This window comes from Salmo salar, chromosome 21 (assembly GCF_965601325.2).
Source record: "Salmo salar chromosome 21, fSalSal1, whole genome shotgun sequence".
NCBI classification, from domain to species: domain Eukaryota; kingdom Metazoa; phylum Chordata; class Actinopteri; order Salmoniformes; family Salmonidae; genus Salmo; species Salmo salar.
This window is the reverse complement of record NC_138311.1, coordinates 51,714,108-51,740,198: the sequence shown is the minus strand read 5'-3', so window position 1 is coordinate 51,740,198 and position 26,091 is coordinate 51,714,108. Positions and strand designations below refer to the sequence as shown.

The 26,091-nt window shown below is 39.2% G+C and overlaps 2 protein-coding genes and 1 pseudogene across 2 annotated transcripts; 2 read left to right on the top strand and 1 right to left on the bottom strand.

Annotated features, from left to right (window-relative positions):
- Positions 1–4,928: 4,928 nt before the first annotated feature.
- On the bottom strand, positions 4,929–9,449 carry LOC106582494 (homeobox even-skipped homolog protein 2). The gene is made up of 3 exons (XM_014165658.3): positions 8,648–9,449; positions 8,063–8,301; positions 4,929–7,124 (listed from the first exon to the last, which is right to left on the bottom strand). The coding sequence occupies exons 1-3, from the start codon at positions 9,051–9,053 to the stop codon at positions 6,510–6,512; spliced, it is 1,260 nt and encodes a 419-aa protein (XP_014021133.1). The 5' UTR covers positions 9,054–9,449; the 3' UTR covers positions 4,929–6,509.
- Positions 9,450–10,603: 1,154 nt separating this feature from the next.
- Positions 10,604–22,753, top strand: LOC123729533 (homeobox protein Hox-D13-like; annotated as a pseudogene).
- A 1,869-nt stretch (positions 22,754–24,622) lies between these two features.
- On the top strand, positions 24,623–25,751 carry hoxd12ab (homeobox protein HoxD12ab). Its single transcript, NM_001139556.1, has 2 exons — positions 24,623–25,211; positions 25,440–25,751. Exons 1-2 carry the CDS (start codon positions 24,665–24,667, stop codon positions 25,676–25,678), a joined length of 786 nt encoding a protein of 261 aa, NP_001133028.1. The 5' UTR covers positions 24,623–24,664; the 3' UTR covers positions 25,679–25,751.
- Positions 25,752–26,091: the final 340 nt, after the last annotated feature.

Below are 26,091 nucleotides of genomic sequence, written 5' to 3'. Positions count from 1 at the left end.
TCCAGATCAGAGGCAGTAGGGATGACCAGGGATGTTCTCTGTTTAGTGAGTCTGCCAGATCAGAGGCAGTAGGGATGACCAGGGATGTTCTCTGTTTAGTGAGTCTGCCAGATCAGAGGCATGACCAGGGATGTTCTCTTGATAAGTGTGTGAGTTAGACAATGTTCTTGTCCTGCTAAGCATTCAAAATGTAACGATGTACTTTTGGGTGTCATGGAAAACGTAAGCAGTAAAAAGTTCCTCATTTTCTTTAGGAATGTAGTGGAGTAAAAGTAAAAGTTGTCCAATATATAAATACTAAAGTAAAGTACAGATACCCCAAAGAACTACTTAAGTAGTACTTAAAAGTATTTTTACTCAAGTGCTTTACACCACTGTGTATATCAGACAATATACCACGGAATGACGCAAAAATACTTGTTTACTGTTTCAAATTATATTGATAACCAGTTTATAATAGCAATAAGGCACTTCGGGTTTATGCTATATGGCCAATACACCGTAACCACACCCCCTTTGGCCTTATTACTTAAATATATGGCACTGTACAATTACATTATGTGATTGACAATAGTCACAACTTTCCCCCCTTGTATATATTGATGGGATACAGTAGAAAACAGTCAGTTTCAGCACTGGTCAGCTCCTTTTCCTGCCTCATTGCAGATAGTTATGTTCAAGCAATAGTGAATGTAATGCATATTTCCAATAGGTATGTTCCTGATATTGTCACTATAACCGTGCATGTCACAGGTTAATTGCACTATGAGTTTTCTTAGGACACAGAGTACCTTTTTTTTTTATTGCCTAGTTCTTATGTGCTTTGTATTATTCTGTGGCAACTATCCTGGACTGAGAGGCTCATAGGCTACAGTTTACATACACTTAGGTTGGAGTCATTAGAACTCATTTTTCAACCACTCCACAAATGTATTTTTAACAAACTATAGTTTTGGCAAGTCTACTTCTACTTTCTGCATGACACAAGTAATTTTTCCAACAATTGTTTACAGACAGATTATTTCACTTTTAATTCACTGTATCACAATTCCAGTGGGTCAAGTTTACATACACTAAGTTGACTGTGCCTTTAAACAGCTTGGAAAATTCCAGAAAATGATGTCATGGCTTTAGAAGCTTCTGTTAGGCTAATTGACATAATTTGAGTCAATTGGAGGTGTACCTGTGGATGTATTTCAAGGCCTACCTTCAAACTCAGTGCCTCTTTGCTTGACATCATGGGGAAATCTAAAGAAATCAGCCAAGACCTCAGAAAAAAAATTGTAGACCTCCACAAGTCTGGTTCATCCTTGGAAGCAATTTCCAAAAACCTGAAGGTACCACGTTCATCTGTACAAACAATAGTACGCAAGTATAAACACCATGGGACCACGCAGCCGTCAAACCGCTCAGGAAGGAGACGCGTTCTGTCTCCTAGAGATGAACGTACTTTGGTGCAAAAAGTGAAAATCCATCCCAGAACAACAGCAAAGGACCTTGTGAAGATGCTGGAGGAAACAGGTACAAAAGTATCTATATCCATAGTAAAACGAGTCCTATATCGACATAACCTGAAAGGCCGCTCAGCAAGGAAGAAACCACTGCTCCAAAACCACCATAAAAATGCCAGACTACGGTTTGAAACTGCACATGGGGACAAAGATCGTACTTTCTGGAGAAATGTCCTCTGGTCTGATGAAACAAAAATAGAACTGTTTGGCCATAATGACCATTGTTATGTTTGGAGGAAAAAGGGGGAGGCTTGCAAGGCAAAGAACACCATCCCAACCGTGAAGAACGGGGGTGGCAGCATCATGTTGTGGGGATGCTTTGCTGCAGGAGGGACTGGTGCACTTCACAAAATAGGTGGCATCATATGGAAGGAAAATTATGTGGATATATTGAAGCAACATCTCAAGACATCAGTCAGGATGTTAAAGCTTAGTCGCAAATGGGTCTTCCAAATGGACAATGGCGTACTTCCAAAGTTGTGGCACAATGGCTTAAGGACAACAAAGTCAAGGTATTGGAGTGGCCATCACAAAGCCCTGAACTCAAGCCTATAGAAAATTTGTGGGCAGAACTGAAAAAGCATGTGCGAGCAAGGAGGCCTAGAAACCTGACTCAGTTATACCAGCTCTGTCAGGAGGAATGGGCCAAAATTCACCCAACTTATTGTGGGAAGCTTGTGGAAGGCTACCCGAAACGTTTGAGCCAAGTTAAACAATTTAAACTATACTAATTGAGTGTATGTAAACTTCTGACACACTGGGAATGTGATGAAAGAAATAAATAATTATCTCTACTATTATTCTGAAATTTCAGATTCTTAAAGTAAAGTGGTGATCCTAACTGACCTAAGACAAGGAATTTTTTTACTCAGATTAAATGTCAGGAATTGTGAAAAACGGAGTTTAATAAATGTATTTGGCTAAGGTGTATGTAAACTTCCCACTTCAACTGTATATGCGAATCCGGAAGACAGGTGTATCCAATAAGCTGTGTGAAGTTTATTAGGCCATACTGAATAGGCTACACTACAAATATTCAAGCACAGGGATAGTTCTGTATTTCAATCAAATGGATTTCTAAATTTATGGAGAAAAACGTGTGATGTTGATTGCATGAACAGAGTTGAATCGCAAACCTGAGATGTATGCTAATATAGGCATATCCTTTACGAAAAGAAAATAATATATATTGGCAAACGGGCGTTTGGTGCAGGCGGTAGAAGAACAAAGTCGCTTTAATAACAATGCCCTGTGGATCATACCACTTTAATAGTCTCCAGCAAGAAAGACCGTGCAAGAATTTATGTTTAATCCAGTGAAGGTAATTTCCACAGATAATTGCGAATATGTTTCAATACATATTCATGAAGAATTTTTTTTTATATATATATATATATATATATTACGAGAGACCGAATTACATGCTTATATTGATTGAGGGGATGACCTGCTATTCTAAATGTTATTTGAGAACTATCAACATGCGTCAAATTGCCAGGCTTGAATCTGAATTAATATATCATTCATCATCATTATGGGCTAATAAGTTAATTTAACAATTTAATTCTGTCTTAATGGGTTATAGCTACATTTATGTCATGTAATATGTGAAAGTAACATTTGAGCAGAAGCATTCATTAGAGACAAACAGGGGTGGATATTATTTTACTTCTGTAGGCTAATAATAGCATAAAGCTCCCTTTTCGAAAGCCATGATAGGTCTACAATTATACCTTTAGCCTGCACGGCAAATATGGAAACATCTGGCATGTCATTAGACTGTTGACAGCATCAGACTGAAATAAGGACAATGTGTTCCTAGCATGATGCCAGAGAAGGCTCTCCACATCTGATTAAATCAAGTTGACATGTGTCTGTTTATGTGAGGTCATGTTTGTAAATGAGTTGGATGCCAAAAATGCAAAAATACTAAAGAGAAATGTAGATTTTCTGTTATTTAGATAGGTCTATATTACTATGGTGATAGAGGTCTATTATACCACGCTATTATAACCAAATTACTATTTGAAGTCTCAGTACTGATGCAGAAGGCAACATAACGCATTATTCAATAACTTCAGCAATAACAAATTGTTTAAACAATTTCCAAATCCATAGATGGAACAATCGGGTCAGTTTCTTATTTTGTATTTCCACCTTAACGGTGGTGTGTTTTGGCCCCAAATGCTCCCTGTAGTTTAGGTTTTTGTCCTCCCGCAGCAGCTGTCACCCTACATTACTTGCAGTCAGCTAAATGAAACATTTTTCTAAACATATGCATCGTAATCAGTTCGGTCACACTTACAAGAACACGCGTTAATAAGGCAATCAATCACTCTGGAACAAGCTAGTTTTCCTGTAACAGATCATAAACACTATGTAATGAAGAATTGGGAGGTTAGCATGACGGGCTGATCAGATAGTCAATGTCAAAAAATGCGATGAATGTCAGTAAATGTAGTGTTCGTGTCGTTTCTTTAACATCTTCAATTTACAACAAGCAGTTTAATTACCCATAAAATACAGTCAATTAAATAGGGGTGGTTTGACAGTAGGGGCAGGATCATCGATCTTTGTTTTTCTATCTCTGGTGGACATTTACTTCGTTTTTTTTCTATTAGCACCGAAATAAAGAAAATATACAATATATTAAACAACCCACAGATTAATTTTCTTGTCAAAAGCAATTCGGCAAAGGTGACAGTTTTCTGCATTGTACGATTCATTATGTTTTCAGTCTGCACATTGGATCCAAAACTGATCGTGTTATTGTGGGCAGTGTTTTTCCGCTGTCTTTTCCTGTATTATATCTCCATCTAACTCAATGCCTTTGTTGTTGTATGGGTTGGAACCTTCGCCAGGGAAACATGGCGACATATCACGCCCAAATCTGCTGCTGCCCTAATCCTATTTCTTTAATGGGGACGTTCAAAAAAATGTAACTTATCTCTAAGTCCCTTGAAGGCACTCTAGTATATATTTAACCAACTGTAATTAACGCCACTATCAGCTTGTATAATTTAGAGGTAATGTCATAATAATGGTACATTTTAGGGTCGGAATGACCCGTGATAACAGTCTTCATATTCCCAATAGTTTTCTGCGTCGTTTTAATTAATGCCAGACACACTTTCCGGGGAGAAATGGTATCAGGGTACCCAAGTAGCCTGCCAGTATGACCCTGCTTCATATATTCTACATATATGGCTTCCCTATTGATTTTATTTAACCTTTATTTATCTAGGCAAGTCAGTTAAGAACATATTGATTAAACATGTAAATACATGATATCCATAACCAAAGATGAACTCACGTTTATCTCACTTTTATCATGCCTCTTCAAACCTGTGATTTTTGACAATAATATCGACATGTATTCATATAGTGTGTATTCAATATCTCAGACAAAGATAGGAAAATGTTTAAATATTTATTTCCCAAGAACAAACATCATTAATAAATTACATTAGATATTGCACATTTTTTTCTCAAGTTAAAATGTGTAAATGTATACAGTTGGTAATATTTTAAATACAGAGATATAATATACAGATCCATGTATCTCAGAGACCCTGGGGACAGGGCAATACACTAGTATTTCATTATTTCAATCCTTTAAACAGGTTTCACTTATCGTTTATCAGCCCTTGGAGGCCTTGTTTCAATGTAGTACAACATGTACTCTCGCCTTTAACATGAATGGACTTCGAACATGTATTTTGCATGATATAAGACTTATTTGGTTTGCAGTTGCTATAGAACCATGTGTACCTTACAATATAATAAATATGATGGTGAAATAGGCGTGAATGATCTCCAGTGTATACGGATATAAATTGAATAAACATTCAACAAGTCACATAAATTATTAAAATATATATCTATATTAAGAAATGTAATTTACACGTCATGGATCATTGGTAAATATTTTGGTTAAAAACTATTTTAACGATATGTATGTTGAGTGAAGGGGGACCTATTGGGAGAGGATGAAAATACCGTGTTTTATTGAATGACGTTAGTCGACGTTGCTCCATATGACATCAGCAATGTAAGAACGGAAATATAACAGGAAAAGTGTAAAGGGCGTTCGTCCAACATCTAACTGAAACGAACATTGGCTCTACCGAGTCCAATTATTATTATTTTTTTTAACCTTCACATGTAAGGAATGTCACATTTTAAACGGTACAATCTATGCACCAAGAACAATGTTGTATGTTCTAAGTATTTTATCTGTCATGTCTAATGACTTCCCTCGGGGGATTATTAGCACCCGACAGCGGGTCTCAGAACGAGGAGTGAAGGTACAAGATTGGCAATTTTCGCCATAATCCTCTATTCTTAACATCATTACTGACAAGTTCGAAGCGGTGCAAAATTCTATGCACCTTACTTGAACATTAGGTATATCCCTTGAGCTGTACCGGTTATTATTCAGTAGTAGTTGTCTTGACACATATTGTAAATATGAATCTCACCATAACCTACATTAATAACGAAACTACACGTAACAATATTTCATAGAGAAAAGCAATGGCCAGCATTGATTTGATAAATGCAGAGAAAAAAAAAGAAGTTTTTTTGCTTACTTTTACAGTGCCTTAAATTAATACCAAAATATAACTGGGAAATTTGAAAATAAGATAATTGATGGAAAATATATTTGATATAAGTGGAGTACCGTGGGCCTATCACTGAATTAGATAGTTATTTCTAGGTTTTAAGGCACAGGAATCCAGTTGTGAATTAATAAAAGTAAAGCTTCATCACCGACGCACTAACAAAATAGTCCTTTCAATTACTGTCGATTTAGCACTTACCAATGTTAACACTTTTTGGCTTCTTTTTTTAAAATGCAAATTATGCTAATTGTTTTGAAATTACCTTTATTTGTCCACCAAATATTGGAGTCGTAGATGTAGGCCTATGTATAAACTAATAGCAAAGCATAAAACAGAACCAACTGCACTTGATTTAGATCTTCCAGTGATGAAGTTATCCGTTTAGTGAAGATTCCTCTCTCTGATCTGGTGATGGAACCGAGGTTTTGCTCAGGACAGCGGCAGAATAGGGAAAAAATCCACTTTCGGACCTGTGCCCGGATGCGGTGCAGGTGAAGTCAGTGTTGGTACTTCTGGAGCCTAGCGCGCTGGCCGCCTGGCTGCTGTGACAACTGAGGCACGAACATGGCCCTGTAGCCGATGGCGCGCTGACCGCGGCTGCACATGCTGCTGCTGCCGCTGCTGCTGATGCTGCCGCAGAGCTATTGAGGCCTGCGGGTGACTGATAAAGTCCTGGGTGCCGGAAGCCACAGAGAAGCTCTGGGCGTGAGTAAGGATGGGAGAGTGCACGGAAAGTATCGAGAGGGCGAATGGAGGTAGTGAAAGGTGACGATGCAACACCAGACGCAGCTGCGGCAGCGGCAGCTGCTGTGACACCAACATGCGGGTAATAGTGCAGAGGCATGTGGGAATGGAAAGGGTATGGTAGACTTCCGGTGGCTGCCGCGTGCGTCATCATGTAGGTGTAAAAGCTTGGATCTGCTGGATGAGGCCAAGACATCGCCAAACGTTGCCTCTTGTCCTTCATCCGCCTGTTCTGGAACCATACCTACAGACAGAGAATCATGTTAACTTTAGGACCCTATTAAATCCAACCCGAATTGTAGCATTACAAAATATCGGGTCGACTCGCATGCATTTTCCCAGTGATCAGGACATTCGTGTGCCTGTAACAATATTTACTGCGTAAACATTGCTAATGCAAGTTTGATCAAATGAAGAGTTTAAAACGAATAGGCCAGTATACATGATTTGTGAATAGTTATCTTTATGGACCCTTAAACAAATCAGCAAGTTGAAGAAATGTATTGACTTTTTTTTTAATAGTGACTTTTTTTTCATTTATTCATTTCAGATTAATTCATTCATTCATTACTTCATTTCAGATTCATTTCTGGAATAGATTCGAGTAGACTATTGTCTTTCTCACATTGTGAATTATACCAAACTGATTCGCTCTCTCTCTCTGTGTGTGTGTGTGTGTGTGTGTGTGTGTGTGTGTGTGTGTGTGTGTGTGTGTGTGTGTGTGTGTGTGTGTGTGTGTGTGTGTGTGTGTGTGTGTGTGTGTGTGTGTGTGTGTGTGTGTGTTCCGATGTATGCATGTTGACCAGCGTGTGTTTTAGTGGAGTGTGTAATATAATGGTAATATAATTGTAGCTTATACATTCCTAACTATTTGTGATGTATCCTACATTATTATGTCATGTATTTTACATTTTTAAAAAGATTGAACATTTATTTAACTAGGCAAGTCAGTTAAGAACAAATTCTTATTTTACAATGACGGCCTACCCTGGCTAAACCCAAACCCGGACGACGCTGGGCCAATTGTGCGCCGCCCTATGGGACTGCCAATCACGGCAGGTTCTGATACAGCCTGGAATCAAACCAGCGTCTGTAGTGACGCCTCTAGCACTGAGATGCAGTGCATTAGACCGCTGCACCACTCGTGAGCCCCTGTATGCATATAACAGAACACAGGCCTACCTTTATTGTAGTTTCAGGTAGATTGAGTGATGCGGCAAGTTCACATCTTCTTGGTCTTGAGACATAATTTTCCCGGTAAAACTCTTTCTCGAGTCTTCCTATTTGTTCTCTGGTGAATGCAGTCCGGTACCTTCTCACCTGATCCGCATTTGACATGTTTGAACACATTCCATTGCCGTTAAGATTGGAAAAGGAGGATGAATTTGTGTTGGAGCCTCCAGAATTATTGTCAGAAAAACCTTTAGGAAAGAAATATGTAATTATTATTCGATATTCTCATCTAAGCTTTATAGGCAATGCTGTTGTGTATATTGGCTATTATATATTGTTATGATATCACATGAGATGATACCTATACTCTAAATAATACATTTTGTAGCAATAGCTGTGACATTTTTGAAAATGAAAGACAATTTTTTTTTTTATTAGTTATTATTATTAGGCCTATTATTATTATTTATAATATTGTTCTATTATTATAATATTGGTATTGTTATCCATTATCCGTGTTAAGATATCAAATACATTTATTTATCTTTCATGATTTATTTCGATCATTACATTTGAGGTCCAAGTGAATATTACCTTTGTTGTTGTTTTCCTTGTGTTGGCTCGGGGAACGATACGATGGGCATCCCACCTCCACATCACTGTTCATGTCTGAGTCTTGAGAAACTTCAGGGTATAAGTGGATTTTCTTTCTGCTTTCTGATAATGAAATCTCCGCTGAGGAATTATTCTCGCTGTTGTGGTGGGCACCGAAAAGACTATCCGTTTCGAACTTGCCTTTGGTTGGAATATTCCCGAGACTTCCATGAAGCGAGGCGGAAGATATTGTCGGGTTTAGTCGATCACTGTGCTGAGCATTTTCGAGGGCCTCCAACACTGAATTTCCAGCCGAGTCTGACAGGTTTGAGAGCCTTTTGCCAGACACGGGACTGTGTAGACCTCTCTCCATCAGAATCATCTCTTTTCTTCTCCTCTCCATCATTAAGCCTTGTAGAAGAAAAACAACGATTTCCGGGGCTGGTGCTCCGATGAGTTGTGGCGGAGTTAATCCGCATTCAGATCAGCAACTGTCTCTAAATAATATAACACCTTTTTTTGTGAGAGAGAGACGTAAAAATAAATAGAATGGCAATGCGAGCAACGAATGACCGTTCAAAATGACCCGTGAATCATTTTTAGGCCAAAATGTAAAGGAACGCTGCTCGAATGACCATATATCGTACCAGGTTTAAAAGCAAATAAATACGAGATGCCGTTCATTTGATGATGGATGCGGCGGCCTGCGGTCAGACGAATGTATATACACGTGGAGCGGAAGAGGAGAAGTGAGGAGTGGAGTGAGTGTGTGTTCCTGGATTGATCCGAGTCTGCCCGTGGGTTTGGCCTCGCCTGAAACTGACAGCCTGATTCATAAAATGAGCGCGGCAACAATCTCCCTCTTCTTTTGGGAATATCATTATGCTTTGATTCTCTGTTGTTTCTCCGTTCTCTTCTCACAGTCTGCTTCTTTCTCCATCGATCATTTCACTGAGGCATTTTTGAATGATACATTATTACTGAAATAGTTCTTTTGTGAGATCCATTTCAACAGCATTTAACAGCATTTAACAGCATTTAAACAGCATTTAACAGCATTTAAACAGCATTTAACAGCATTTAAACAGCATTTAACAGCATTTAAATGCCAGTTATGATTTTGAATATAACTGTTTCACTTTTTAAACAATGTATGTCAGATACAGTGTGGTGTAACCAATGCTTGTGATATTGGCAGTTTCGGTTTTTATTAGTAGCGTATTGTTTCCATTACTTCTCGAACAATACTGTGATTTAGAATGAATTACAATGAATAAGAAATTGGACCTAACGAAGACTAATTTCTTCTTTCTTTTCGTCATTTTCAAGCCTGGAATAATTATGTTTTATTGAGCTCAATCAAACTCCTCCTCATGAAATATGACCTATTTTTACACAGGTTTGGAATTGTATTATAATCAGACGTGTATTGTATATGATTTGGTGACGTGCATATTTTAGAACTATACTACCGGTATCTCAAAATGTATAGGTTACACAGGTTACTTCCGGTATCTCAAAATCTATAGGTTACACAGGTTACTACCGGTATCTCAAAATCTATAGGTTACACAGGTTACTACCGGTATCTCAAAATGTATAGGTTACACAGGTTACTACCGGTATCTCAAAATGCATAGGTTACACAGGTTACTACTGGTATCTCAAAATGCATAGGTTACACAGGTTACTTCCGGTATCTCAAAATCTATAGGTTACACAGGTTACTACCGGTATCTCAAAATATATAGGTTACACAGGTTGCAATCACATAGTTTTTTCTGTTATCAAATATTGTGGTATTAATATTGTGATGAGTTAGTAGCATGTCTCCCGATGTGTTGCTTCTAGATCTTTTAGGCATCATGAACTATAAAGTATATTGTAATATTGTTTGGAACAGAATACATCCAGGTAATGCTCAGTCTCCTAAATGGTGTCAGATTCAGAGGGAGAATGGCTCCTAACGGTAAGGTTAACGGTGAATGCATCATATATTCGGTGGCGGAATGTAACAAAGCGGGGAGGGACGTCGTGTATGCATCCTTTGGCGCCCCCCAGAGTTTCCCTGGATTATCACAATGCCTGAGCGTTGAGGTGTTCCATTTTCTGTGAGTAGGAAGGCCATCCTGTGATGAACAAGACTATATCTACAGTTGAAGTCGGAAGTTTACATACACCTTAGCCAAATACATTTAAACTCAGTTTTTCACAATTCCTGACATTTAATCCTAGTAAAAATCCCCTGTCTTAGGTCAGTTAGGATCACCACTTCATTTTAAGAATGTGAAATGTCAGAATAATAGCAGAGAGAATTATTTATTTCAGCTTTTATTTCTTTCATCACATTCCCAGTGGGTCAGAAGTGTACATACACTCAATTAGTATTTGGTAGCATTGCATTTAAATTGTTTAACTTCTGTCAAATGTTTCGGGTAGCCTTCCACATGCTTCCCACAATAAGTTGGGTGAATTCTGGCCCATTCCTCCTGACAGAGCTGGTGTAACTGAGTCAGGTTTGTAGGCCTCCTTGCTCGCACATTCTTTTTCAGTTCTGCCCACAAATGTTCTATTGGATTGAGGTTAGGGCTTTGTGATGGCCACTCCAATACCTTGACTTTGTTGTCCTTAAGCCATTGTGCCACAACTTTGGAAGTATGCCATTGTCCATTTGGAAGACCCATTTGCGACCAAGCTTTAACTTCCAGTCTGATGTCTTGATGTTGCTTCTTTATATTCACATAATTTCCCCTCCTCATGATGCCATCTATTTTGTGAAGTGCACCAGTCCCTCCTGCAGCAAAGCACCCCCACAACATGATGCTGCCACCCCCGTGCTTCACGGTTGGGATGGTGTTCTTTGGCTTGCAAGCCTCCCCCTTTTTCCTCCAAACATAACAATGGTCATTATGGCCAAACAGTTCTATTTTTGTTTCATCAGACCAGAGGACATTTCTCCAAAAAGTACGATCTTTGTCCCCATGTGCAGTTTCAAACCGTATTCTGGCATTTTTATGGCGGTTTTGGAGCAGTGGTTTCTTCCTTGCTGAGCGGCCTTTCAGGTTATGTTGATATAGGACTCGTTTTACTGTGGATATAGATACATTTGTACCTGTTTCCTCCAGCATCTTCACAAGGTCCTTTGCTATTGTTCTGGGATTGATTTACACTTTTTGCACCAAAGTACGTTCATCTCTAAGAGACAGAACGCGTCTCCTTCCTGAGCGGTATGACGGCTGCATGGTCCCATGGTGTTTATACTTGCGTACTATTGTTTGTACAGATGAATATGGTACCTTCAGGCCTTTGGAAATTGCTCCCAAGGATGAACCAGACTTGTGGAGGTCTGCAATTTTTATCTGAGGAGTTGGCTGATATCTTTTGATTTTCCCATGATGTCAAGCAGAGGCACTGAGTTTGAAGGTAGGCCTTGAAATACATCCACAGGTACACCTCCAATTGACTCAAATGATGTCAATTCGCCTATCAGTAGCTTCTAAAGCCATGACATCATTTTCTGGAATTTTCCAAGTTGTTTAAAGACACAGTTTTTCTTTTTTTTCTTTTTATTTCACCTTTATTTAACCAGGTAGGCTAGTTGAGAACAAGTTCTCATTTACAACTGCGACCTGTCATAACCGACTTGCCAAAACTATAGTTTGTTAACAAGAAATTTGTGGAGTGGTTGAAAAACAAGTTTTCATGACTCCAAACTAAGTGTATGTAAACTTCCGACTTCAACTGTACGTACGGTCACTGTGGGGACAATGTCATCAATGCACTTATTGATTAAGCCAGTGACTGATGTGGTGTACTCCTCAAGGCCATCGGGAAGAATCTCAGAACATATTCCAGTCTTTGCTAGCAAAACAGTCCTGTAGCTTAGCATCTGCGTCATCTTACCACTTCCTTATTGAGTGAGTCGCTGGTACTTCCTGCTTTAGTTTTTTCTTGTAAACAGGAATCAGAAGGATAGAGTTATGGTCAGATTTGCCAAATGGAAAGCAAGGGAATGCTTTGTACGCATCTCTGTGTGTGGAGTAAAGATGGTCTAGAGTTTTTTTTCCTCTGGTTGCACATTTAACACGCTGATAGAAATGAGGTAAAACGGATATGTTTCCCTGCATTAAAGTCAACGGCAACGCCTCTGGATGAGCCTTTTCTTGTTTGCTTATGGCCTTATACAGCTCGTTGAGTATCATCTTATTGCCAGCACCAGAAGCTCTTTTCAGTCATAAGAGACTGTGGCAGAAACATTATGTACAAAGTAAGTTACAAATACAGTGAAAAAACACACACAATAGCACAATTGGTTAGGAGCCCGTAAAACGGCAGCCATCTCTTCTGGCACGATCTCTGTCATGCGTGGGAATACTTTGGAAATTTAAAATCACTTGGAGCTGATTTTCCTAGTTTTTTCCTAGGGATCCTAGGGATTTCTTTGGGGATGTCTTGACAAAGATAAAGTGGACTAGATCAGCCTTTGGAATTAGAATTCTGTTTTGTGGGCTAAACAAGGAACAATGGGTGAATTCTAATATGAGAAAGCGTGGGTTGACCCTTCACGAAACCCCTCCCCAGAATTTTGGGCATCCAATTGAAGCGCTCCAATGGATAGCAGCAACTGCCCTTGAGTCCAACACCTAGGACAAGCTCCGGTCACATGAAACCCAGTGTCAAAAATAGTTTTCTTCTCATTTTTAAAAAAAAATGGCTAAATAATTGAACAGTCTACCAGGAGTACTTGCTACTGTGATTCCTGAAATGCAGAAAGATGGAGTATTTTTCGAATACAAAATTATACTTTTGTTACATTGTTTGTTAGCTCAGCTGGTTAGCTAGCTCTCAGTCTCTCATTGACCACCAAACAGTGTCACGTCCTGACCAGTAAAAGGGGTTAATTGTCATTGTAGTTTGGTCAGGGCGTGGCAGGGGGTGTTTGTTTTGTGTGTTTCGTTTTTTTTAATGTTCTATATTTTCTATTTCTATGTTTAATTCTAGTTTTCTAATTCTATGTGTTTTTCAATGACCTCCAATTAGAGGCAGCTGGTTGTCGTTGTCTCTAATTGGAGGCCATATTTAAGTGTGTTCGTTTTCACTTGTGTTTGTGGGTGGTTGTTTCCAGTATAGTCTGTACACCTTACTGGACTGTTTTCGTCGTTTGTTTTGTTTAAGTGTTTTTTCTTTATAAAATAAAGAAGATGATCAATATACCCGCTGCATTTTGGTCACTCCTTACAACGCCCATGACACACAGGCCGACGCCCCCTCCATCTGTGCAGAGAAGAAATCCTCCTCAGAATCTCAAATTCAACAGCCACAGGGCAAATGTGTTTGGACATCATAAAGGACCATTCGCCGAAACTGGAAAGATATAGCTATAGCTAACAACCTCCTTTCCACGTGGAATATACGGTGGACAGAGAATTGCTAGTTACTTTAGCCAGCAAGCTGTGATTTTCTACAAGGAATCTGCCTACCAAAAAAAGCTTCTCCCAAGTGGGTGTAACACCTTCTCCCGTTGCCTGCTGCACTGCTGCTTGGATTCCACCTGGCGATCTGTTCACCGTCTGCCCTGGCCTGTCACCTCCTGTCTGGTACAGGTACCCCCACCACACTCTCCCCTCTCTCCCGAGCTTTTGCTTGCCTCCAGCAAACATGCACTGTGGGACGAGTGACTCTGAACTTACAATGGCTAGCCCCAAGTCGTTATATTTTTCTCTTGTGCTTTATGATATTTGTCTCATGACTCCTGCGTGCTTTGTTGACTATGAACATGCTTGCTTATCCAACCGTGGGACAGACTATGTTTGTTCCCACACCCTGGACTCTGACTCTCTATTGGTTACACAGACTTTTCGCCTCGCATCCTATTCTAACCACCTCTCGCCGGTTTTGTATTCATGTTACCTGATGAAATTGCTGTACAATATGTTCTTGTTGCCATCTAATGCACATTCAAATGTCATAAACCAATACTACAGAGCTCTCCCTGTCCTCTGCCGAGCCCTGATTGTATTACTGCTGATGATATCTGGAAATGTGCATGTACACCCTGGCCCAGCTACTGTTGCTAGCCCCAATTCTGACTTGTGCTCTGATATCTGCTTCACTGATTTCTGCTCTCGTAAAAGCCTGGGTTTTCTGCACATTAAAACTAGGAGCTTTTTTTTTACCTAAAATGGATTAATTGAAAGTGTGGGTTCACAGCTCCAATCCAGGTATGTTGGTCATTACTGAGACATGGTTAAGAAAGAGTGTTTTGAACACTGATGTTAACCTTTCTGGTTATAACCTTTTTCGGCAAGACAGATCTTCCAACGGCGGTGGAGAGGCAATCTTTACCAAGGAACACCATCAGTGCTCGGTTGTCTCCACCAAGTCTGTCCCCAAACAATTTGATTTGCTGGTTTTACGCATTAAACTTTCAAATAACTCTTTATTGACTGTTGCTGGGTGTTATCGTCCTCCATCAGCACCGGCCTGTACCCTACCTGCCCTAAGATCTCTCCTGGCCCCTTACACTAAGTCTGAATTTGTCCTGCTAGGTGACCTGAACTGGGACATGCTTAAACCACCTGACCAAGTCCTAAAGCAATGGGATTCCCCAAATCTTTCTCAGATTATTACCAAGGTATGACTCCAAACACCCAGAAAAGGCTACTCTCCTCTCTGTTATCCTCACAAATAATCCTGACAGGTATCATTCTGGTGTTTTCTGTAATGACCTTAGTGATCACTGTTTTACAGCCTGTGTTCATAACGGCTGCTCAGTGAAACGACCTGTCCTGATTTGTCATAGACACTTGCTAAAAAAAACTTTAATGAGCAAGCCTTCCTTCATGACCTGACCTCTGTAAATTGGTGTAGTATCAGCTTGGTCCCCTCTTTCGAAGACGCTTGGACCTTATTTATTTATTTTTTTCAGTGGTATTGTTAACAAATACGTGCCCATAAAGAAAAAGAAATAGGTTCAGCCTCTGGTTTGACCGTGATATTGCAGAGTTACTCCACTTCAAGAATTCCATTTGGCAAATCGCTGTGCAGAAGCATACATAGTGCACTCACGCTATCCGGATGGCCTAAGTTAGTTACTTTAAGGAACAGTTCTCTCTCTGTGGGTCTAACCCCAAGAGGTTCTGGAAAACGGTTAAAGACCTGGAGAATAAACCCTCCTCCTCACAGCTACCCATGTCCTTTGATGAGGTGGTTGTTACTGACAAGGAGCCCTTGGCTGAGCTCTTTAATCACCACTTCATTAGGTTAGGATTCCTATTTGACTCTGCTATGTTCGATCCTAGGTACCATGCTCTTATCAATTTACATCAACAACATAGCTCAAGCAGTAGCAGGCTTTCTCTGCCCTTAACATTGTTCTGAACACCTCCAAAACAAAGGTCATGTGGTTTAGTAAGAAGAATGCCCCTCTGCCCACCGGTGTGATTACTACCTCTGAGGATTTAGAGATTGAGGTAGTCACCTCATGCAAGTATTTGGGAGTATGGCTATATTGTACACTGTCCTTCTCTCAGCAGATATCAAAGCTGCAGGCTAAGGTTAAATCTAGACTTGGTTTCCTCTATTGTAATCGATCCTCTTTCAACTCAGCTGCCAAATTAACCATGATTCAGATGACCATCCTACCCATGCTAGACTACGGAGACGTAATTTATAGACTGGCAGGTAAGGGTGCTCTCGAGCGGCTGGATGTTCTTTATCATTCGGCCATCAGAATTGCCACCAATGCTCCTTATAGGACACATCACTGCACTCTATACTACTCTGTAAACTGGTCATCTCGGTATACCCGTCGCAAGTGCAGCCCTCATCCTCCACATACAACACCTGTTCTGCTAGTCACATTCTGTTAAAGGTCCCCAAAGCACACATATCCCTGGGTCACTCTTCTTTTCAGAGGCTAGCGACTGGAACGAGCTGCAAAAAACACACAAACTGGACCGTTTTATCTCCATCTCTTCATTCAAAGACTCAATCATGGACACTCTTAGTGACAGTTGTGGCTGCTTCGCGTGACGTATTGTTGTCTCTACCTTCTTGCTCTTTGTGCTGTTGTCTGTGCCCAATAATGTTTGTACCATGTTTTGTGCTGCGATCATGTTGTGCTGCTGTCATGTTGTGTTGCTACCATGTTGTTGTCATGTTGTGTTGCTACCATGCTGTGTTGTTATGTGTTGCTACCATGCTATGTAGTTGTCTTAAGTCTCTCTTTATGTAGTGTTGTGGTGTCTCTCTTGTCGTGATGTGTGTTTTGTCCTATATTTGTATTTTATATTTAATTTTTAATCCCAGCCCCCGTCCCGCAGGAGGCCTTTTGCCTTCTGGTTGGTCGTCTTTGTAAATAAGAATTTGTTCTTATCTGACTTGCCTAGTTAAATAAAGGTTAAATAATAGTTTGTCAGTGGTTGAATGGGGAATTGGAAAGCACTGGGAAAATGTTGTCCTCGGTTGCAACAGTAACCAAGTGGGGCGGGGCTTAGGGAAGTGTCAATTTGTATTGTGATGTCACAAATTGATGTTACATACTTTGTCACAATTATGATGTCACAATGGGATATTAGCACAAAAATTGTAATTATTTGGGAAATTGGCTCCTTGTGATGCATGTATAGACTATTATGTCACCTGATATATAGGCTGGCTGTCATTTTGTGAGTAAACAAAACATGTAGGTCTAGCCATGTGTTTTCCCCTTATGATGCATGAATAGACTATTATGTCACGTGATATAGGTTACTATAGCTGTCGTTTATCAGTAAAACTAGTCAGCTTTTGAAAGGCTTTTCCCAAAAAGGGCCAACAATACTTAAATATAAAAAGTATGTATTTATGAAATACATGAAACAAATAGTATCGTTATTGGTTGATTCGTATTATGTAATGTTTGAATTCATATTTATATCGAAATAAATAGGCATACTCTGTGTGAGTAATTGTAGATGGAACCCCACCTCTTTAAGGAATACCTGGGATAGGATAAAGTAATCCTTCTAACCCCCCCCCCCCCCCCCCCCTTAAAAGATTTAGATGCACTATTGTAAAGTGGTTGTTCCACTGGATATTATAAGGTGAATGCACCAATTTGTAAGTCGCTCTGGATAAGAGCGTCTGCTAAATGACTTAAATGTAAATGTTAAATGAAATTAGCCATGATACTTAGGTTCTATCATTGGAATAGTTCAGTGTTATTTTATATCTATTTCATTTTAGAATCATTTAGTTAACTTTAATTAAGAACCTATGCCCAAAGCTCTTCATCAAGTCTAATTGTTGCACTTGTGACTCACTGATGAGGTCTTTGACGTTAGTGTGCTAAAGGTGGACACGTTCTGCTGTCTCACTTCCCTCAGGTTTTATAACAGTGTGCAGTCTGTCAACAACCTTTTAAGACACTCGTTTGAGTAGAAGTCAAATACAAAACAGCAGGTTGTAGAGCACAAATCGATTGTCTGGTTTGTTTTTCGACTTCTCAAATTGTACTCGTTAGGAAGTAATTTAAGCCCACAGGTGTAGAACTTGCTTTGGACTGTGGTGGATATTCAGCTACTGTAGTCTCCACAATTGATGAATCCCTTTTCAATGTAAACTGATAGAGCCATCTAGTGATAACTTTCTACCATTACAGGCTGCCACCCTTTAGACAATAGATTTGTGCTACAAGGTTTACTCTATTCATTAGCTTCAACAGAATCTTCAAATGTAAGTATTATGCCCCAAACTGTACTCACAGAGAAAGTTTACACTCGCTGTACACCGACTGATTCGACCTTAGGAATTCAACTAGTTATGAACAGTATAAAAACGTCTATTCTGTGTGTGCCACTGTTATGGCCGTTAGAAATATAGGAACTATACAGTGCCTTCGGAAAAGTATTCAGACCCCTTGACTTTTTCCACATTTTTTTATGTTACAGCCTTATTCTAAAATGGATTACATAAATTAAAATCCTAAGCAATCTACACACAACACCCCATAACGACAAAGTGAAAACAGATTGTTAGAAATGTTTTCAAATTTATTTACAAAAAAGAAATACATTATTTACATAAATATTCAGACCATTTCCATTGATCATCTTTGAGATATTTCTACAACTTTTTATTTTATTTATTTTTATTTCACCTTTATTTAACCAGGTAGGCTAGTTGAGAACAAGTTCTCATTTACAACTGCGACCTGGCCAAGATAAAGCAAAGCAGTGCGACACAAACAACAACACAGAGTTACACATGGAATAAACAACCGTACAGCCAATAATAACACAATATAAAAAAGAAAGTCTCGATTGGAGAAAAAAATAAAACTTGATTGGAGTCCACCTGTGGTAAATTCAATTGATTGGACATGATTTGGAGACGTCACACACTTGTCTATATAAGGTCCCACAGTTGACAGTGCATGTCAGAGCAAAAACCAAGCCATGAGGTCGAAGGAATTGTCCGTAGAGCGCTGAGACAGGATTCTGTAGAGGCACAGATTTGGAAAAGGGTACCAAAAAATGTCTGCAGCATTGAAGGTCCCCAAGAAACAAGACTCTTCCTAGAGCTGGCTGCCTGGCCAAGCTGAGCAATGGGGGGAGAAGGGCCTTGGTCAGGGAGGTGACTCATCTCTAGAGTTCCTCTGTGGAGATGGGAGAACCTTCCAGAAGGACAAACATCTCTTCAGCACTCCACCAATCAGGCCTTTACGGTAGAGTGTCCAGACAGAAGCCACTCCTCAATAAAAGGCACATGACAGCCTGCCTGGAGTTTGCCAAAAGGCACCTAAAGACTCTCAGACCATGAGAAACAAGATTCTCTTGTCTGATGAAACCAAAATGTAACTCTTTGGCCTGAATGCCAAGTGTCACGTCTGGAGGAAACCTGGCCCCATCCCTATGGTGAAGCATGGTGGTGGCGGCATCATGCTGTGGGGATATTCTTCAGTGGCAGGGACTGGGAGACTAGTTAGGATCAAGTGAAAGATGAACGGAGCAAAGTACAGAGAGAGGACCTCAGACTAGGGTGAAGGTTCACCTTCCAACAGGACAATGACCCTAAGCACACAGCCAAGACAACGCAGGAGTGGCTTCGGGACAAGTCTCTGAATGTCCTAGAGTAGCCAGAGCCCGGATTTGAATCCGATCAAGCATCTCTGGAGAGACCTGAAAATAGCTGTGCAGCAACGCTCCCTATCCAACCTGACAGAGCTTGAGAGGATCTGCAGAGAAAAATGGGAGACACTCCCCAAATACAGGTGTGGCAAGCTTGTAGCATCTTACCCAAGAAGACTCGAGGCTGTAATCGCTGCCAAAGGTCCTTCAACAAAGTACTGAGTAAAGGGTCTGAATACTTATGTAAATGGGATATTTCAATTTTTTTTTATTTTATAAATGTGCAAACATTTCTAAAAACCAGTTTTTGCATCGTGATTATGGGGTATTGTGATGTCATTATGGGGTATTGTATGTAGATTGATGAGGGGGGGCACAATTTAATCCATTTTAGATTAAGGCTGTAATGTAACAAAATTAGTAAAAAGTCAAGGGGTCTGAATACTTTCCGAATACACTGTAGCGTTCATCAGTTCTGATGTGCAGCTACGCATTGTGTTGTATGCTCCCTGTTTTCGATCTTTATTTGATTTGATTTGAAGAACACAACTTTTTATTGACAACATGCCTTTATTTGGGGGGGGGGGGGGGGGTGTCTATTATATCGTTAAGTACAGACAGCAAGTTCAAGTGTGATGTTCAAGTGCGATAGTGTTTCCATTTCGTGCTATTTTGAATTTTAACCTTTATTTATCTAAGTCAGTTAAGAACAAATTCTTATTTTACAATGACGGCCTACCAAAAGACAAAAGGCCTCCTGCTGGGATGGGGGCTGGGATTAAAAATACAAAATAAAATATATAAATATAGTACAAAACACACATCATGACAAGAGAGACAACACAACACTACATAAAGAGAGACCTATAAGACAACAACATAGCATGGCAGCAATACATGACAACACAGCATGGTAGCAACACAACATGGTAGCGGCACAAAACATGGTACAAACATTATTGGGCACAGACAACAAACAGCACAAAGGGCAAGAAGGTAGAGACAACAATACATCACGCAAAGCTGCCTCAATTGTCTGTTTTTTATTGGAGTTGACTATTTAGTATTTGGCGTAACCTTGAGCAGAGTAAAGCCTCAATGGAGATCCTTCTGAAATTACATATTGCCTAAATTCAATTCTAAGACTTTGAACAATGTTTGGATTATTGATTCTATAATGACATCGATGCCAATAGATGTATAAGGCTTGAATTATAGTTTAAAACGACTTTTTTTCTAGGACAAAAATGTGTGAATAGTGGTAGACTCCTATTCCAATCAAATGCTAGCACAGTGGTTTGTGTATTCCCAACGGAAAAAACGATCCCAATAGCCACTTGAAAAATATTGTTAATGGTAAAAATGTGTATATTTGAATGTGACGCAACTCAACATGCGTTCATTGTTTTTAACACGAAGTTAAAAAGATGTTGATTCCTATATTGCTATATCATGGAATTATTTTGAATATACCATTGTGTCTTTTCTCATTACAATTGCATAACTAGTTTGATATAAATATTTTAAGAATAACTAATGAAGTCGACACAAAGCATGCAACAGTTTTTAAATGTGCTATTAGCTGCTTCCCACGTTTAACAAGTGTTCATGTTTTTTTCCCATTTTCAGACAATAACCTTCTTTTTTTTTCTGTTCTGATTTTTGGTTTGTTTGTTCAGTTCAGGATGTATTTTTACCCGTGAAAATGAATAGGCTGTTTCAGTAGTTGGTTGCAGTTCAGATAGGTTCAGCCGTGAGAAAGTCTTGGCGAAGTTGGCAACGAAAACGTCATAGCCTAAGTTAACCTGTATATATTCCGTTAAATAAAAGCTGTCAGTGATGAATAAAATAGGCTTTTTATACATTTGCTGACAATACAAAACCATTGTTATGAAGTCACTTATGAAGTCTCTTATGAAGTCACTTATGAAGTATCTTATGAAGTCACTTATGAAGTCTCTTATGAAGTCTCTTATGAAGTCTCTTATGAAGTCACTTATGAAGTCTCTTATGAAGTCACTTTCTTATTCTATAGGCCTAAGCATAGACCTATTTAATATTCAAATGTCTTGCAGTTTTTACGTTTTATAGTTTTGGAAAGCTGAGTATTATATAATTAACATTTTCCTTATTTTCTATTATTCTTGCCAAAAACAAAACCACAATAGCCTATTACTCAGATGAATCATTATTCATAGTGTATATGCATGTCACGTGAAAGCAACTGACCAACCACATTTAGTTGTCAGTGTTCTGTAATTAGTCAAGCGAAACGTGTATAATGGCTTATTTGTCTTCCTCCTTGGTTTGGTTTCACGCGCTGCAATGCAGTACCTTGTGGATCTGAGAGGACTATGTGACTACGGTCTTGGGAGATAACATCTCCTCTGTTAATCGTAGTATTTATTAATCTGCTCACGGCTCTCGCCCAAGCAGGTCTGCTTCAGGAATAACGGTAACGGTACACAATTTAAGTCAAACCGAACTCTCTTGGCTCAGAATCTCTTCAACAATATGCAACTCTGTCTACAGCCACTGCAAATCCATCACTCACTTTTGGCTGTCATTTCGGGAGTAGTTACTTTGGTTGCAAATTCCCTGACAGTAATATATTACAACAGAGTGTAATGAAATCAACTTCCCCGGCGTCTCTATCCTCTATCTGGATACTCCAAAGATAAACCAATGCATTTCTTCCTTGTTTTTTTACATTTATTTTTTAAGTTCCTACACTGCAGTAAAAATGCAGTCCAGACTGAAAGATGTTGGGGATGTTTTCCAAGGCTACCCAAGAATCGCTGGATATTATGATGTACCTACTGTAATCAGGGCTGGTCCTGGAGATCCGAGGCATGAGCGTGTTTTACCTATCGAGGACTATCATCAATGGATCTGGGCTAGTAGTTGGAGCAGTCCACTGTATTATACCAGAGAATAGACCAAGTGCTCGCATTTCTGCAAGTCATCTCTCACAGGTCAGTTATATCTTCTTTGACCTCTTTTGAATTATTATTTCACCCACTTACAATGGCTTTAGTACGTTTATTTTTTATTTTTTATTAGTTTGCCTACCCGAGGGTTCCAGAAGAATGAATAAATTCAGTCTTTTAGCCTGAAAACACACAAGACCACACTACTAACTGACATTTACGTTTGTGGTAATATCATGTCAAAATTATTTTCCTCTTCTCGAAACATGTACGTTCTTCTTGTTCCATACTTGTGTAGAGGGAAAAAAAGATGAACCAGCCAGATGTCCGCACTTTATACAGACGTTGGAGATATAATGGGTGCCCTTCACGAAACTACAGCTCAAGGAACTACGAGAGTTTATTACCAAAGAGAAAATACTACGGATAGCTTCTTCCACCAACCTTCCTGAGAGACAAGTAACAATATGGTTTCAAAATCATCGTGTCCATTATCATTATTGTCTCAGCTATTAGTTCTTTTGGTAAATATTTATATTCATGTGTTGTAATGCCTGCTAACTGATAGGTTGAGTCACTGTCTATTGTTTATAATAAATCAGATATTTTGATGTTTCAATTGTATTTGCTAATTAAACGTATCAAAAGAGGACATTTCTTTACTATATATGTCAAGAGATAGTACTGTTTAAAAGTGTGAATGAAAAAATACGTTGATGTATAATTGAATAACAAATTAACCATAGCCATAGGCCTGAACGGGATTGGTCTTTTTCAAATGGCACAAAAGGTAGGATGAACAGGAGTAGGCCTATAATATCTATTTTCTTCCAATATAGTTGTTCATTTGTTATCATGTTGTGGTCTTACTGAGAGAAGCAATTCATTTGAAGGTATGCAAGGCTACCGCGTTGTTTGTTTGACCATTGCAGGCTTATTTTTCTATATACTTAATGCTATAATGCATTCATTTCTAAATGGCTTATAAAACAGTGACAGTAGTGGGGAATCACAATTTCTCTAATAAGACAACTCTAATAAGGTGAATCCACCAATGTGTAAGTCGCTCTGGATAAGAGCGTCTGCTAAATGACGTAAATGTAAATGTAAATGTAACTATGTTCAGTCGTTTGAGGTATATGTAGGCCTATATCCATGAGCTGTGAATAGAGGAAGAATACGATTTGGGATTTATGTAATACTCAACATTTTTTTAGTAGGATTAGCTAGTATTATTGCGTTGAAATTGTATGAACAGTAATACACCGAACGGTTTCGAGATCGAATCCCCGAACTGACAACGTTAAACTCTGTCCTTCTACCCCAGAACAAGGCAGTTAACCCACTGTTCTTAGGCCGTCATTGAAAGTAACTGACTTTGTAAAACTTAACTGACCTTGTAAAATAATAATGGTGGTGTTTGTTGGAATAGTCTTCGCAGCAAACTATCATTCATGTTGGTTACGTTATCGAAATGTTTGTTTTTACAACATCAAAATACTTTTAGCTAAATCTTAGTCGCTTGGCCTATGATAGACCTAAGTAAAAATAGCTACATTCTCTCTTAACTTGAGCATATTTTGTGTATATTACATTGTCTTGCACTGAACATATATTTTGTTTCAATTATAACAATAAATGGTAGACTATAGCTAACTAGCAACAATGCCTTATAGAAACATCTCTTGGCATTGAAAATCGTCTCTTCGATTTCAATTTAACCATCTAACATCTAGTTTAAAAAACATCCCATTTCTATTTTTAATATAGGCCTATACATGTATTTGTATTTTTCTCTTAACATCACCTTACCTTGTAGAATATATTTCCGTGCAGTGTTATGGCCAATGGTAGGACTGAACAACATGTTTTGCATATCACGTGACACTGCATTAACAAATCAACAATTCATTTTCCTTTATTTTTTAGCAGTCGCTAAAAGGGTTGTAAGAAGCGTTTGCGAGAGCTTCATGGAAATGTGTGAGCAAAATCTTCTGAATTCTGGCTATGTTGGTTCTCTGAATTTCCCTATCCCGGAGTCGGTATATTTTCCCAACTTGCGGAGCAATGGAGCTCCTCTCCCCCAGCTGCATCAGATTTCCTACAACAGGCGAGAGGTGTGCTCGCTCCCGTGGACTTCCCTAAATTCGTGCACATCTCCGCCTCAGAGCCGCGCCATTAGTGGCTACTCTCCGCCGTTTCTACCCAATTCAGTGCCTGTAAATACTCATCCCAACGACCACAACAAGTCCAGTAAATACTACTTTCAGGATGTTAACCACAAACCAGAAGAACCTGCTAGACACGCGCAGGCCTTTTCTGGTGAACATGGAGTTATCAGTTCCGATAGCTCGAAATATGCATTGTCGAACTTGGACAGACGGTCACATAATTCCGGTGCACAACACGAACTGAATTACACCAACCAGGCATTTGCCGCCGGCATCAAGCAGTCGGCCAATTCAAATCCCCGAATTCAACCATCTACAAGTAATGCATGTGCCAGCACGGCTTTTTCTGACGGTAAGCATCTAACGATTTTTGTTATTTTAAAATTAAACTGCTCTGTATGTCTAGACTATTTATTTCTTAATTTAATAACGTCACCTCCAAATCATAGTTATTGTTATATTTGATGTTTACGCGATGATAATTGTAGACCATGCCTGCTTCTGAATTCTTCAGCATGGCATGTTGCTTTTTATACCAAGAGATCCACAAGATGCTAAGGACCGTTTTTCCGTTCTCCAGGCGCACCCTGGTGCTCTTCACAGGCGAAACTGAGAAAGAAGAGAAAACCATACACAAAGCCACAGCTTGCTGAACTTGAAAACGAATTCATGGTGAACGAATTCATAACCAGGCAAAAACGTAAGGAACTCTCTGACAGACTGGAGTTGAGTGATCAACAAGTCAAAATATGGTTTCAGAACCGCAGAATGAAAAAGAAGAGACTAGTGATGCGCGGGCATGCATTCTCCATGTACTGAGAGCCTTGGGTCCGGAAAGTGACCTCGTGTGGATTCTGTTCACACAAGCACAACCACTTCAAACCTCAAACTCTATTTATTTTCAGAAAGGCACATATTAAACTTGTGTTTTGAGTGTTTTGTAAAGCATGCGATTTGGGTTAATTGGATACATCTAATTATTTTGTTCAATGACCACACTTAGTATTTCTGATTGTATAACTCAGTGATAAGGTACGCTCTTAGAAAAAAAAGGGGTTTATTTTGGTTTTATATAGAACGTTTAATATAGGTGTGCAATAGTTTATTTTTGTATTTCTGCAGTATCAAAATGAATGTTATTTATAATTTAATCTCTGTACCCTACTGCATTGTATTGACGAAATAAAAATTGATTATCTGGTTAGAAAAGGATATTGCACCTATCTGATTGG